This window comes from Psammomys obesus, unplaced genomic scaffold (assembly GCF_907164565.1).
Source record: "Psammomys obesus unplaced genomic scaffold, mPsaObe1.curated_primary_1811, whole genome shotgun sequence".
NCBI lineage: Eukaryota > Metazoa > Chordata > Mammalia > Rodentia > Muridae > Psammomys > Psammomys obesus.
This window is the reverse complement of record NW_026591918.1, coordinates 10,100,006-10,116,181: the sequence shown is the minus strand read 5'-3', so window position 1 is coordinate 10,116,181 and position 16,176 is coordinate 10,100,006. Positions and strand designations below refer to the sequence as shown.

At 41.4% G+C, this 16,176-nt stretch overlaps 1 protein-coding gene across 5 annotated transcripts in view; it reads right to left on the bottom strand.

Moving 5' to 3' along the window:
- Ercc6 (ERCC excision repair 6, chromatin remodeling factor) overlaps positions 1-16,176 on the bottom strand; it is a 74,924-nt gene that overhangs the window by 26,201 nt on the left and 32,547 nt on the right. For all 5 annotated transcript variants that reach the window (XR_008720715.1, XM_055612270.1, XM_055612269.1 and 2 more), the window contains 2 exons: positions 12,554-12,712; positions 6,976-7,111 (listed from right to left, as the gene is read on the bottom strand). Coding sequence is in view for 4 of the 5 variants with exons in the window: in XM_055612270.1 (XP_055468245.1) it covers positions 6,976-7,111; positions 12,554-12,712 (295 nt within the window). In the remaining variant the exon portion in view is untranslated. The remainder of the gene's footprint in view (positions 1-6,975; positions 7,112-12,553; positions 12,713-16,176) is intronic.

The window sequence follows — 16,176 nt, the reverse complement described above, 5'->3', positions numbered from 1 at the left end:
GAGGACACAGGACCTGAGCATGCTGTTAGGGCTCCTTCTCAGTTAGCAGTATGGCTCAGACATAAGAGTACTCAATCCTGTACACCCACAATCTCAGATATACAGGCAACTCAACGGGCAAGGGAGGTAAAACGACAGAACTAACAAGAGACAAAACCAGTGATTCTTAAAGAAAATACAGAGCAAGGCTGCACGTGCTGGCACTCCCCCATATCCCAACGCTGAGAATGCAGAGAATTTACACAAGAAGTTGCAGGCCAACCAGGGCCACAGAATCAGATCTTGTCTCAAAGAAAGCCAAAATAATAATGGACTCTTTGAAAAGGCAAGCCAAAAAATTCAGTGGGTAGCTTGAAAAAAATGTCAGAAATAGAGAGAATGCAACACCACTAACAGTGATTATCAGAGACCCTCAACATTTCAACAGAAATGAATTTAAAAAATTAATTATTCAAGCCAGGCAATAGTGGTGCATGGCTTTAATGTCAGCACTCAGGAGGCAGAGGAAGATGGATTTGTGAGTTTGAGGCCAGCCTGGTCTACACAGAAAGTTTAGGACAGCCAGAGCTACACAGAGAAACCCTATCTCAAATAACAACAAATTAACTATTCAAAAGAGAATGGCACAAGAAGAACCAGGCTAACTGGGGATCAGAAGGACTAGAAAAGGGTATTATGTCTTTCCCACTGCAAGTGACCTCCCAAGGGTATCCCGGGAGCCCCAGGAACAGTTCTCCAAACTGTCCAAACTGGTGGGATACAGCTGGCCCAACGCAGCCCTCTAAACAAAAAGAACTGCATGCACATCCCTAGCTACAGTCATCACTTTACAGGTGACAGATAAACCTAGCAATGTGCCACCCTCACAGGGTTCCTCACAGGGATACAAAAGTAGCTCAGTACGAAAAGACCTAATAGCACTCACACACTGTTTATAATTCAAAAATCTTCTAAGTGATATTTTATTAATATCATTTTAAGAAACTGGGGGTTAAAAATTTATTTTAGGCCAGGCATAGTAGTACAGCTCTAACCTTCACATTTAGGAGGCTGAGGCAGGAGGCGTGTAAGTTCAAGTCCAGCCTGTATCATATAACAAAGCGGAGGCAGGCGGCGGCTCAGGATGTAAAGGGGCTTGCTCCCAAGCCAGACAACCTGAGTGCAAGTCCCCAATCTACAAAGTAGACAGAGAAGACAACTCCCACGCATTGTTCTCACTTCCACGTGGCACGCTCCAGCTTGCTGTTGTGCACACACACACACACTCATACACGCACACATGCATGCAAACAAACAAATGAACAAAATTAATGTGGGATGGGCAAGCAGCTCAGCTGGCAGGTGTTTGCACAACACACACAGAGCCCTGAGTTCAGTTCCCAGACCTGAATAAACTTGGCCTGGCTGGGGTACACTTGTAATCTCAGCACTTGGGGAATGGAGGCAGGAGGCCCAGAAGTCTCCAGGCTGTCCTCAGCTACACAGTGAGACCATGCCTTAGAATCAGGTGTACAGACAGTACATATGCATTATCTGTGTGTGTGTGTGTGTGTGTGTGTGTGTGTGTGTGTGTGTGTGTGTTTGATAAAGTGTAAAGGAGTTCCAAGACGGCTGAAGAAAAACTGAAGTGGGAAATGCGTGTTCATGTGCCACAACACACAAGGCATTCAAGGAGCTAATAAAATTGCTTTACAGACTACAAACCAAAGACACAGTAAAGGCTCAACAAGTGTGAACTATGTTATCACAGCAACTACTCTGCCACATCCCATTTGAAAAGTTCACTGTCCAATGCATAATTCTGTAGCAATAATTGTTGTGGTGCACAGCCTCGCAGACATGGGCAGAGAACTGAGACCCACCTCAATCCACCACGTCGCCTCTCCTTCAGCTCCTAGTGGTAAGTGCAGAAAAGAACCGCCCGGGGAAGACTCCACTCCCCATGAACCCCATAACTGAGCTGCTAGAGCTAATTCCCACAGTTCCTCCACACCCACATCTTCTACCAAGATTCTAGGCAGGCAGCACCCCAGCTCTATCCCTGTTTCCCTCCAGGAGATCAGGGGCACCCCAAAGCCGTGACTGTAGGCAGAGCATGAAGTGCCAGCAATGGAATACTCCACGACTGAGTGCTGTCCAGGTGTCAGCCATGTGCACACCGAGAGACAGAAAAAGGAGAACAGTTATAGTTGCCTGGGGCTTGAAATAAGAGTAAAAGTTAAACCACCACTCACATTTATGAAATATTCACAACTGTGTATGGCTAAGCCCTGCAGATCCACTTGCTCATGAACTGTTGCAAGGCTCACCACAGCCACTCCATTTACCCCTAAGGGGCCCAATCCCAAAAGGAGTTCTTGAAGTTAGCTTTACTGTAGTTAAGCTAACGAGACACTGACCTGCTAAACATATGCCACTGTAGCAATGCACAGACAGCTTCTTGTGAGTGCTTATTTGGAACATTCTACAATGTTAACTATAGAACCACAGAATTCCTATTTCTAGTGTTCAAAAAAATGTATAATGATTATAAAGAATTAAAAAAGATGCTTCATAGAAAGAACAAGAACTTGTACAAAATGTTCACAATGAAAACATAATCTCTACTGGGTAAAAACAATGCATCTATGACTATTGATGTTCACCTGATTTAATCTCAGAATCCTATAACTGCCTGGCCTGGAGTTTCAATAATGGTGAATTGTTGAATATTATGGACGTCTCAATCCAAACACTTAAGACAAATCATCTCGGGCGGTTTCAAATTAAAAGCTTGTAAAATATGTAACCTCTCCTAGTTTTTGCAATTAATAGGGTACATCTGCAATTAGCCTGACTTACTGAATGTAGTGCTGTTGTCATTAAAAGATGTCTGAGGAAGTGCTGCTGTTATTATGGAGGCTCAGGAGACCAATCCCTCCTAGAGGGCAAACAGTGGACTGGTAGAAAACAACAGCCATAAATCACACTGTCAGGCAGCGGGAGAAGCAGTGAAGCTCAGGCACATGAAGGCCATTCACACTGAACACGGCTCGGCAGCTTCCCAGGCAGGATTTACTGCACCTGGAATTAATTAAAATTTCCTTCAAGCTAAATCTTTAATAAACAAGGATTTGTGCTGACAATGAGGAAAAAGGGCTCCAGCAGCGTAATTTTACAGTATACCTCACAGAACACACAGAGCAGCTATGGTATCTTGCATCAGGTGCACATAGCAACTCAGAGCTAATAGGAAATACAACACTTTGCTTTGTAATTGTACTTGGAATGCGTCTGGAATGTTTGGGACACTGGGAGGAGCATATGACCACCCTTTTCATTCCCACTTGTTGTTTTTATTTTTCCTCTCCCTTTGCATTTAATTTTTGTTATATTTATTAATTATTCTGTGTGTGTGTGTGTGTGTGTGTGTGTGTGTGTGTGTGTACAGCTGAATGTGACAATGTGACAGTAAGGAGACAACTCTCTGGAGTTGGTTCTCTCTTGCCACTTTGTGAGATCCAGAAAGCCCTCCCCTTTCTACTTTTAAAGAAGTCAAGTGTCTGGCTCCTGTTCCACAAAGCAGGCCTTTTTAAAAAATACAAGATAGCATTCATCAGTTGTGATTTGCTTTCCAACTATCCCCTGACCTTACAATTTCCAAAGAAACTGTAATGCTTTAAATCATTCTTTCCATTTAGGACATGAGAAAAAGATCTAGACATTGGTCATGAACATTTTTTGGTAAGAAAGGTATGAGCTGCTCTATCTAGAATGTGTAATCAATAGTCTTTGGGGCCACCCGTCTCAGCCACTGAAATCAAAGCCTGTGCTATGCTATGTTGCTCTCAAGAAAATAAGTGGGAAACTGTCACCTCTCAGGGAGTACACGCTGTTCTTCACCTGCGCAGATTAACTCAATAAAGCTTCACAAAATCATCAAAATTCCCAATGATGAGCTACACATCACCAAACCAGGCTCAGGGAAGCCAGTAGCCACCAGTTTCAAAACTCCACAACAGGAGGCATGCATGCAGCTAAAACCCTGCTATGGTAAATAAACCTTGTCCTCGAGAGGCTTCAGGAGGTGGGGGATTTTTTTTTTTTTTTTTATTTCTAGGATTCTAGTGGTATGAGTTGATCAAAATGAGAGAAAACTGTATGCATTATCTGAAATGTCCACAAAATCACTAGATCCTACATATGAGGAAAAGCTGGGAGACAGTGACAGTTATTTCAGAATACAAGCAAGTGCTCATTATACATACCCTTGCAAACTGAAAAGAGGATCCTTAATCGTTAAATAAGCTTTTCTGCACAGTGCTAATGACGCCACCACCCACTGTGCGTTGTGGGATAAGTACCGCAGACTGCCTTCTTTCATTATCTCTCATGTATGGTCTTTCCCCAAGAAGAGTTGGCTTTCAAGGTTAATTGGAAACAGCATACCCTCTTTCTTCCTGAGACCTAACAATATGAAACACCTGGACTATAGCATTTAGAGTTGTTCCACAAATAAATATTAATCAACTCATATACAATATTTTTCTGTGTGAGCAAAAAAAAAACTGTAATGAAAAGCACCAGGAAAAAAAAAAAAAAAAAGAGTCCCTGCCATGTGCACGCACATGAGTGTAGGCAAAATTTCTTTAGCAGGGAGAACCTTAATATAAAAGAAGCAGAGACAGGGTGGGTGGGGGTCAGGGTGGGGAGTGTCACAAGTTCAAAGCCGACCAGGGCTAAAGAACAAGACTCTCTTTCAAAAAACACAAATTAAAACAGCAAAGGAAACCATGAGCCAAGGTGAACATTATTCCTTAAAAGTCTGTCCTCCCGACAGATAAGGGTCCCAAGTTCTTCCAACAGATTCCCTTATCAACTACCTTTCCCCTGGCTAGTCAATGAAAACTACTCTTTATATGAGTTCTCAACATGAAACATTAAGAAGTATCAGCAAATAGCAAAATGAAAACACAACGGGAAATGTCTCACCAGGGTGATACCAGAGCCAACTAGCAGCTGAGTCTGACGAGAAAAGCATTACTAAAGTACTAAACCATTACTACTTTAATACTGCTAAAAATAATTTCTTTTAAATCACAGCATTTGCTCTATTTTGCTAATTATTTCAATTCTATTTGTTTTCTATTTATCTTTTAGAATCTTGGGCAAAGACAGTTGGCTTTGATAAGCAAGACTCCAACTCACCTTATTTGAGTGACTGTATCATAGATATTTCTGATCTATCAAAAATTCTGCTTACCCAAAATCATGAGTGCATGGGAATTTGCAAGAAGAAGAACACAGAGCAAAATTAAAGACCCAATAGTTCAGTGGCCACAGAGGGCAACTCGGGTGAGGAGAAACCTCCATGGCCCTAACGGCCAGCACTGCATCTCTCACGCAGGAGCTGAGCAGACTCAGAATACTGAACCTGGACACACTGCCACCTGACAGGACTCCTACTGTAAACCTGTAAGACTGAAAGTATTATTTGTTCTATTTAGTGAACAAACATTTGTTGTGCTTGAGATGTGCAGTATGCATTCTACAGTCTACATGTTGAAACAGATGGGAAGGAAAAAAAAAAAAAACCAGCCTGGTATTATTACATCTACACATATAACATCTACACATCTACACATATAACACATCTACAGAATTTAGGAGCAAAGGTAAGCCTCCTTCTGAAAAATACATCTATAGCCGGGAATGGTAGCACACGTCTTTAATCCCATCACTTGAGAAGCAGATGCAGGTGGATCTCTGTGAGTTTTAGGCCATCCTGGTCTACAAAGAGAGTTTCAGGACAGCCAGGGCTATGTAGAAACCTTGTCTTTAAACAAAACAAAAACAATAGAGGAAGGGAGGGGAGAAGCAGGGAGGCAGGGAGAGAAAGAAGCAGAAAAAGGAGGAGGAGGAGGAGGAGAAGGAAGGAAGGAAGGAAGGAAGGAAGGAAGAAAGGAAGGAAGCAAGCAGACAGGCAGGCACACATTCTGGGTGGTGGTGGCACACACCTTTAATCCCAGCACTTAGCAGGCAGAGGAACTGTGTGTGTGAGTTCAAGGCCAGCCTGATCTACAGAATGAGTTCCAGGACATCAAGAACTACACAGAGAAACACTGTCTTGAAAAACTGAGAGAGAGAAAGAGAGAGACAGAGAAAAAAGAGAGAAAATGTATCTGTTACCACATCTGCAAGCATGGGAGAACCTGCAATATCCAAAGCACTGTGATCCAGGAGGACAAAGCAAGGAAATTAAACTATCTTTACCTAGGAAAGTCTCAAAAGTAGCATGCTCTCTCTCCAGCATCAGAAATATATTTGAAAAGCATAATTACAGATGCATTTATTAATTAAAGTTAACTATTTCTTATTCAGAATGCTTTGGGACCAGGGGTAGGTCAGACTTTGGAGTATTTGCATATGTGCGCTAAGGTGCCTTGGAGATAGATCTCAGCCTAAACACAAACCCCTTATGTCTCATACAGATCTACAGGCTCCCTGCTAGGAGTTTCCATACAGACAGTTCTGGGGCCTGCATTCCCTGTGACCTGTCAGTTGAGTCAGGTATGGACTGTCCATTGCTCAGTTTCAGATTTTAGAGCATTTTGGATTTCTGATTAAGGATGCTCAGTGTGTATGTTACTTTTCAAACCCACTTTTCTGAAACTGTTTAAAGCTGCTAATGTCAAAAGTACCTCCAGTCAACTGCCATGTAGACCACCTGATTTGTGATCCCATGAACACACTCTGCTTTGCGATCCCCTGTCTGTGCCCAGCCATGTTTTCCTAGACATCAAAATATCATTCTATCAGACTATTAGAACAAGAAAGCCTTTGTTCATATCTGTTTGATAACATACAGCTTCAAGTCAATAATTAAATGAATTAAAATGAAAGAAACATACATAGGTACATTTGGAAGAAAGAAAAAAAAAAGCCAAATATATAGAGTAGAAGGCAAACAAAAGCAACCAAGCACTGTAACATTACCTTTTTGTGGCCATAGGAACCTGTTTCATGCAGAATCGCCACTCTGAATGGAGGCCACCATGTGTGGAATTCTTTCACCCACTGATGCATCACTGTTGTTGGGCAGACAATTATAGTAGGCCCCAGTCCCTCGAACCTGCACCCAAAAGTCCAAGAAGAAAACACAACCATGAAAGAGAGTAGAGAAAAATAACCAACAGCCAAAACCTTGAATGGTTCAAGAAAGTTGCCTGCTGTCGATCACTTTGCCCTAGCCAGGCTGCCATGCCTAACCTTAGTGGATAACGAAGAGCTCAGACTTGATGTGCTGGGGTAGGCTTAAAGTGGGGAGAGCTCCACTTTTTTGAAGACAAGGGGAGGGGGGATAGAATACAGAGGGTAGGAGGGAGGGAATGGAAGGAGAGGAGGGAGGGGGCTTTGGTTAGGATGTAAAGTAAATATATAAATTAAAAATAAAAAAAGAAAACATAACCATGAAAGACACTAGAGAAAGTGACCAACAGCCAAAACCAAAAATGCTTCAAAAAAGAAAATAAACCATGAAAATTCACTGATGCTTTAAGGAAAAAGAGCTACCAAAGTTAACAGTAAGGAAAATCTGTATGAATCCATTCATCACTTAGTGGATGGAGGAATCAAGAAGAAACAGTAAATGGAACACTTGGAACATCTACAGTAAAGAAAAATTAAAATTAAACAATACACAACAAAATACTTCTTCCCTCCTTCAGTTTCTTATCAGTCCGGACAATGCACAGCAGCGTCTTCAATTTGTATAAAGCTTTCCAGTGCACCACAGGTCACAGCCCATGGAATTTCAGTATATCTTTACTGCTCTAGAAAGCATGCACGACAGACATAGTTCAGAAGCGTGGAAGACTGTGTCCAGGGAGGTGCGGTCACTGGGAGCTGGAGGGACGCTCGGAAGTCTGCTCTGGTTGCTGCGGCCTCCTCTCACTATGACATGCTGCCTATTTCCCTCTGCAATGGCAACACAGTGGAGGAGCATCCCAGAGATTACTCTCTCCAGGGAAGTGTGCCACAGAGCTCACAGGGTCACTGAGGAACCCACTGAGCAACATTTATTTATACTAGGAAGGTAGATTACCTAGATAAGAGACAAGGGAGAGTTGAAATATCCCACACAACACAAGCCAGTAGTTATGGACACCACCTGGGTCTGAACACAGCTCTGTGCAACCTCGGGCATATAGTTAACTTCTCTGAACCTCAGTTTCTCATCATGAAGCAAGATAATAATAGAATAGTGCTGAGTTTATAGTTACTATGAAAATTGACAGCTAGTATTGGTGATTGTCATCTAGTAAATACTAAAAGGGTTTGTTTAATAAGACAGTATCATATAACTGTTGAAGCAGTTTTTGAAGAATATTTGATAGCCTGAGAAAATCCTTATAACAATAAACTTTTAAAAACGAGGAGAAAAGAGAAGAAAAAAGAAAACCTTTAATGCAGTTTCCTAACAGGCAGGAGCCGGGAGGCAGATGGAGGCACCTCACCGGAGTCTTCCTCACTCCTGCCTGGCTTCCCCTAGCTCCACTGGAAGCAGACTTACCTAGCTCCCAGAGAGAACTATTTCAGGAGATCCTAAACACTGGTATGCCACGAGGAGGGGATCCCCTCTGTCCATAGCCAAGCAGCACAGCATGTCCCTGAAACTCCCGAAGAAGAACTGCCTGGCTTAGGAAGAAAGAACTCAACACTCCAGGCCAGGGGAGCCATTTTTCTTGCTCTATCCTACTGTGTGTATGGATGCTATTTAGTGTTTAAGATGAAGCACAAATCAAAAATTAATAGTGACGTGCCCACAAAAACACATGCCACCTCTCCTTCACGGCTTTCCAAGCCAAAGGGCAGAACTGTCATCTATTCTTCAAGGCACCAAACCACAAGTCCAGATTTTGTTCCCTGATCAAGCCTTTCGCTTCTCACCATAAGACACCTATACAAATTTACATCCCTTCTACCCGCTAAGTCTCTCCACAGGTCACCATCTCTTTCCCTGGACAGTGTCACTATTCCAGTTGCAGCCACTATAATCTCATCTACATTCTCGCATCTTCTGGCACTTTTTGAAAGCAAGATCTGTCTGTCTGGTCCTTTCCCTTCATGGCCTCCAATGGCTGCTCTTGGAAGAGCACCTCCGGCCTTGGCCTTTGAGACCATATGCAAATCTGCCTGCTGCCTCATTTGTCTTACTGCTCATACAGTTGGCACCAGTGACCTCTGACACAGCCTGCACCGTCCTCAGTGCACACAGTCACTTCCTTCTTTCCCTGCCACCACCTCCTTATCCTTGAAAGAACTGGTCCTTCTCTCCAGACAAACAGATGAGCCTTCCTTGATGTACCCATGCTAACCCTGCTGTAACGTGCATCACTCCTCTTCAGCACTTTTGAAGCCTGGACAATCTCTTTATGGTATAGCCTAGCCCACAGCATGTGAAAGGATAAATATGACAAGATTTATTTAAAGACTGGAAGGAAACGTAAAAATGTGAAGGATTATTTTAAGTTGAAAAGTCATGCATAATTTTTATATTCTTATTATAACTTAGGAAATGATTCCTGAACTTAAAATGTTCAAGATTTCAATGTGAGCCACACAGAGCTTGAAATTGTAAAAATTATCATCTACATAACTAAAGAATAATTGGCCTAGCAAAAAATAAGATACTGGACAACTCTAACTAAAAGCTTTACCACTATATTCCAACACGACAAAATGCCTCAGTCCACTTACGGACCCTTTAGTTCCTGTTGTATATGGTCATTGTCCCCTGGCCCTCAGGGTTGGAACAGAGAATTCGGAGGTCATAACAAACTCAACTCTTCTCACAGATTTCCAAGCCACGTTGTCACCAAAGGCAAGGGCCGAGACAGGTGTCTCTCACTCTCCTTGGGGACAACAGGACTCTGCCCTGGTCCTTGGCCCTTGGCCCCTACCACAACTGCATTCCTTTTAAAAGGATTACATATGCCACCTTCTTTACATCCTCTAGTGGGAAGAAAAGGACTCCTTTTCTTGTCATCACTGTGCACTTGGCAGGGTTAGGAAACAGCCAATCAGCTGTTGTTTAATGCAGTCTAAAACAAGCTCACCTTCAAACAAGCCTCATGTATATGCATGTCTGCATGCCTTTTGAACAGCGTTTTCCTCTCCTTCATAATACAACTTCTACAGACTGCTATGTCAGTGACATACGTGCTTATTTAGCCTACTATTTCATCTCAGCTGAACTGCTATCTGGCACTACTGCTGTCCTTTAATTTCTATCTTTCTCCCTCTGTTAGAGCAGGGAGGTTTTCATGCTGAGCTGAAATCCCACAGCCGAGGCAGGCTATTCCTGGACCACAGAGGGACAAGGCAATCCATTAACAGGCAAGCGAACCACTTCCCCAGCCTCAATACCAGTGAGATGATGCAAAATGGCTAAGTGTACGAGAGTGATTAGCATCAATTACCAAACATACTATAGCTCCTTTCATCTTTGATTATCATTGATTACTTAATGAATTTAGGACCAGTCAATAGCTCCATGGTCAAATACTTCAACTTACAAGTCGGAAGCCTACTAGTTACGGCCTAGAACTTACTGGGAATTACAAAGTGTAACATTTACCCTTCAAAGTTCATAGGACATTAACTCTTCATTAGAAATTAATTAAAAATTGACAGCCAGGTCAAGTATTAACTGAAATATGTTACAAAATTCAGAGGGTCATCTCTATAAGAATGCTCAAGAAAAAAGTCAGTGTGTTCATTGTACACTGGGAACACAGCTGACAGCAAGCACTTTTTCATTCATGTAATATGCTTCTTTCTCTTCTAAAAGCAAACAATGGCACAACATCCATCAAAACGTAATACAACAAACTACTTTTAGTAAAAGTACCTTGATATCACAGAGGTTCAGTGTTCACAGACTTTAAAATTAGGTTATCACCTCCAAAGAGGTGATAACATCTCTAGCCAACAATACAATTCTGGCTTACACAGATATTCCTGTTGCTTTAAGAGCTATTTTTCTTTAAGACTTAAGGTCACCTAGTACAGGAGAAGGTTATGTTACACAGTCATTCTTCATGGAGCTCCTCAGCCAGCCCTGTAGTGTGGCTGATACATCTCCATCCCCTCAGAAGCCAGTTCCACCGATACTATCTTAATGAGGATGATGTGGGCACTGCCACACTATTTCATGATAGAAAGAGAATATGAGCATTGATAGTTAACTGATTGCAGCTGATGCTCATCAGAAGCCCTCACTCTACTCCTCATAGGAGTTCTCCACTCAAGTGAACATGTTTTAATTTTTATATTATCAGGGATGAACTAAGGTCTCCTACACCCAGAATGTTAAGACTCTACACAAGGTTCATGATAACAGGACGAAAAGAGAAATTGGGAAGTGAGAAAATTCCAGAAATAATTTAAGGAGGCATCCAGAACAGTCAGGGCATTCTGGCTATCGGAAAACCTCAAAAGAGCCACAGAGGCAAGGCCTGTTGGGAACGGAAAATCCTTAGAATGTGGGCAGTAATGTTCTGCAGTTGCTGACTTTGAACACATAGCACTGCTTCACAGACATCTGCAAATGGCATACAGTGACTGCCTCAACTCACAGGACTTAGGTCCATTGGATAACTCCACCACGGCCACTCATTAAATAAGCCTGCTGAAATACAGGGAGCTCTTGGTTTATCTGTGTCTGAGTAGAAACATCCTACGGAATTTATCCACCAACATTTTTACCAATATAGAGTTCCATGAGGCCAATTTACAACTTAAACAAGGCAATGCTCACAGCTCTTTATTACCAGAACAAACATTTCAGTGCGCCCTCCGAACAGATTAACTGCTTACCTTTCAGAATACTAATGCTTTAGGGGTGTATTAGAAAATAAGCAGAAACAAGACTAAAATACTTTCCTCACTTTCTGGAAGTCATTCAGGCGCTGACCTTGGGAGGAAAGTGTAAAGCATACTGAGCAGATTAAGTAACTTCACTCCGAAAGAGTGAGCACACCTCTAAATGCTATCATACACACGGACGCTAAAGGAAACCAGAGGGAGCAGCTTCTTCAAAGCTCCAACTTTGCCCATGAGCAGACTTGTACTTACTGTAATGCTCACCTGGTCTCCTGCCAGAACAAATATTTTAATGTAAAATTTAATAAATGGGACTAAAGGTATTATGTCTAATTTAAAATTCCATATTGTGTAAACTATTGATATTAACATAATTGAGTTTGTAAACAATCCATTTGCAAGAACTAACCTTGGACATTGTATTGACCCAAAATATCTAGTGGGGCCCATCTGCAAAATGAAGCATCAACGCCTGGAATTCATTACAAGTGTTACATGTTTAATTTCTCCTGCCCTACAGCTCCATTGTCTCGTAAAATTTTTCCTTTGATGTCCCCCACTAAAAGAATTAAAGGAATATTGTAATTGAAATGTCATCAATAATTCACAAGACCCTCCTCCACAGCAATACATCTGATGAAATATTAATTGAGCTCCACAGACTGACAGTCTGCAGAGGGGCACTTGCCTGTAATTTGAACCGCGAGTCCTGATCTTGCTGTAGCTCAGACCTGCCAAGAAGGCAATTATCTGGATGGTCTTGCCCAATCCCATTTCGTCTCCCAGAATTCCTCCTGCCTGCTGGCAGTGCAATTCCCACAGCCACCTAACACCTGTCTGCTGATACCTACAACAACAAACACCAACAAGAAAAGAGAAAATGGCAAATGGTGGGTAATACAGACTGCAACAGAAAGTACTCATGAATTAATCATTTGGTAGGTTCTAGTCCAGTCAGAGAAGCGTGCTGGATGCGTGTTTTATTTGACTGTTATATTTATAAGGTCATACATTTTTGATCACTTAGGCATAAAAATCGTAATTTTTTGTTATAGAATGTTAACACATTTCTAATTAAACTGATAGATGGGGTAATTAAGAACTATTTTATTTCTTTTTCAACATTAGATATAGCTTGATAACAAGTACAAACTTACTAGCTTTGATTCACTTTCTGGAAAACAAGAATCTCAACTATCCTAAGTATATAAAGTTCCATAAGTTTTTCTACAAAAAGAAATCATAAGATTTTTTTTCACTCTAAATAGTATCAAAAAGGCAAGGCAGAGAACACCACAATTTATAGCTTATATAGTTGTAAAGTCACTTTGTAATCATATTATCTTTTTATAGGGAAAATTAAATTAAACTTTAAGGCCATAAACAAGTATGAATAATAGAACTGTTCTCAAAATTAGTGTATGACCGATGATTCTGTTGTATGATTAACAAATGTAAGAAAGAACTGTCTAGAAAGGCCAAACAGTGCAATAGGTGTTTTAGTATTTTAAAGCACAAACTGATCCAAGGATTTTAACAAAAGTTACAAGATCAGGGCTATTAAAATTTTAAATTAGGTTTCCAGCAAAAAAGAAACAGTATTTCCCTCACCCATCTCCTCACTCTGCCCCCAAAATGCAGCTGGTATTTTTCTTTCTTCACCAATCACACATTCAACTCTATAAACCTCAAAGGCTTGTTTTGTGTTCAAGTAATAAAGCAAAAAAAAAAAAAAAAAAAAATTTCAGGAATGACTATGACCTGCTATCATGGAATGGTATGAAGATTATATGCCACATTAAACAACGTAAAGCCCACTTATGCTCAAAGCCAAAGGATGGCCGCACCCAAAGAAAATACCCCAGTTAAGCGTTACCCCCAGTAAGAGAACATTGGCTTACCATTCCTGCCTTCCTGCCCTGAAACTGACTACTTGGTTCTACTCTGCCTACTAAAATCTTGTTCTGAGCCTGGCATGGTAGCTCCTGTCTATAATCTCAGTACTTGGGAGGCTACAGCAGAAGAATTCTAGAAGTTCCAGGTCTGTCTTGAAAGAAGAAAGGAAGTGAGGAAGGGGGATAAGCAGCAGACACAGAGACAGAGAGGTAAGTTCATCTCATTGTGGACCTCAGTTCTTGGTGAGCTGTTATTTAACCACCTTTCAGTAGATGTACCATAATTTTGTATTTTGTAAGTCAATTTTATTTTAAAAGTGTGACTCTAGGTGATGACATCATTGCTCACATATAAGGAAAACTTTGAGACATTTACTGCTTATTAGTTTGGCTAATTATAATAAATACATTGACTATGCACTCTGGGGAAAAAAGGATTAAAAAATCAAAACCCAATGAAGTATGAAAATAAGATTGATTAATTTGAGAAGACAAGTTCCATAAATGCATCCCTCTGAGAACAATGTCTCCCACTGAACAAACCTATATGGACATTCTGGACCAGGTAGTCTGGACAGCACCTCACAACAAACCTGTACTGTGGCGCTAGTGGCATATTTTATACATAGGAGGCAAAGGTTGGGGAAGGAGCAGAGGGGAGAGGAAGAGAAAAAAAAGGAAGGAAAGGGGAAAGGAGAGGAAGGACTGACACACAAACAAACAAGTAAGAATACAAGTGAGCAATACTGGAATCCAGAACTATATGACTCCAAAGTGTTCCCACTTTGGGAATAATCTAGAATAGCAGCCCTGAACCGGGGCTAATTTGCTCCCTTGGGCCATTAGGCAATATCTACAGACTTTTTTTTTTTTTTCAAGTGGAAAAGAACAATTAGGACCTAGTGGGCAGAAGCCAGAGATGCTATTTGTCCTACAGCGCTGTGGTCAGTCCCTACAGAAAATTATTTGGCCAAAATGTCAAGTGTGCCAACCAAGGCTGGGGCAGTCCTGACTTGGAAGACAATCTGGTTCCTGAACTGGTTGTTTGCCTATAATGCAACACAAGTGAGGTTAAGGCAGGAGGATTTCAAGTGTGAAGGCTACCCCAGGCTTCAAGATGATACCCTGTCTCAAAAGAATATAAATTAAAAATAAAGAAAACAAAATAAAATAGTCTACTCATGGCCCAGAAGGGCTGGATTCTAGCCACTGGCCTTCTCCTACCAAACAGAGAAGCCACTGAGCAGCTCCAAACGCGCCCAGGACCTTCTGGAGACCACCTTGGAAACAATCCGCCCAACACAGGGACAGCACCCTTCTTTGCTTAGGGCCCAAATTTAATTAAAATGGTAAGAATTTGGAAAAGCAACATTGATCAGTTTGGTGTCTCCCAGAAAGAAACTGGGAGTGAACTGGACACTGGATTCTATGTGATTCTGGAAAATCAGCAACAATGGGCTAGATGTTCTGACATCTCCTACCCTAAATCTCCAAGGGTTTTCACCAGGCACACAGTGGGATGTTTACGCAAGAGTGAGAAGCAATACAGAAATAACTCAAGGAGAAATACTTATGAGGCAGCCCAGGAACCACACAGCAATAGCCAGCAATTGCACAAAGCCTGGGTAAAGGGGTTAGCTCCCTTACTCACACCATAAATAGGCCTTCAGCCTTCAGGTGAAGAATAGTCACTGATGATGGCCTGGTCAGCAGGGGTGAATGGTGAGTAAGGAATAAAAAGCCTGGGCTCCGGTAAATGCTCTGAATGCTATTGCTTTATGTTCTGACAGTAAATACTGTAAAAACAACTACACAGTTAAAATGAAAACAGGGAACAGAGTCTAGTTTTCAAAATCTTTGAGAAGCATATAAAAATTTACTCTTTAGGGAGTTAAATAGTCTTTTCAATTGTTGTACAACAGCAAGGAAATTACTAAACTCTGTCATCCCCATGGGAACAAAGCATCAGAAAATAACCACATGTAATTGCGGGATCTTGGCATTCTCACACTAATACTAGATTGCACTTACTAGTTTGGTGGAAGGTAAGGTCAAAACAAATTGAAGTTTGTCATGAGGCTGTTAAATTATACAGACGAATACATTTGCTGGGCAAACTTTCAAAACTGAAATTTAGAAGTTAAATATTATCTTGTAGAAAATAGCACTTAAATGGAAAACTGTGCCTTCTAACTCCCTGGGGTGTAGCTATATCCTGTTAATTCACTTCCACTCAGTGTAGTAAACAGAATAAAAATATACCCACAACTTAAAAGTAAACCGGCATGGATAAAACTTAATCATAAAAAAGGTCGAGATGAAAGGCTAGAGAGAGAACGTGCACTTGATGCTCTTGTCGAGGGCCTGGGCATGCTCTTCAGCACTTACACAGCCACTCACAACCAGCTGTCATTCC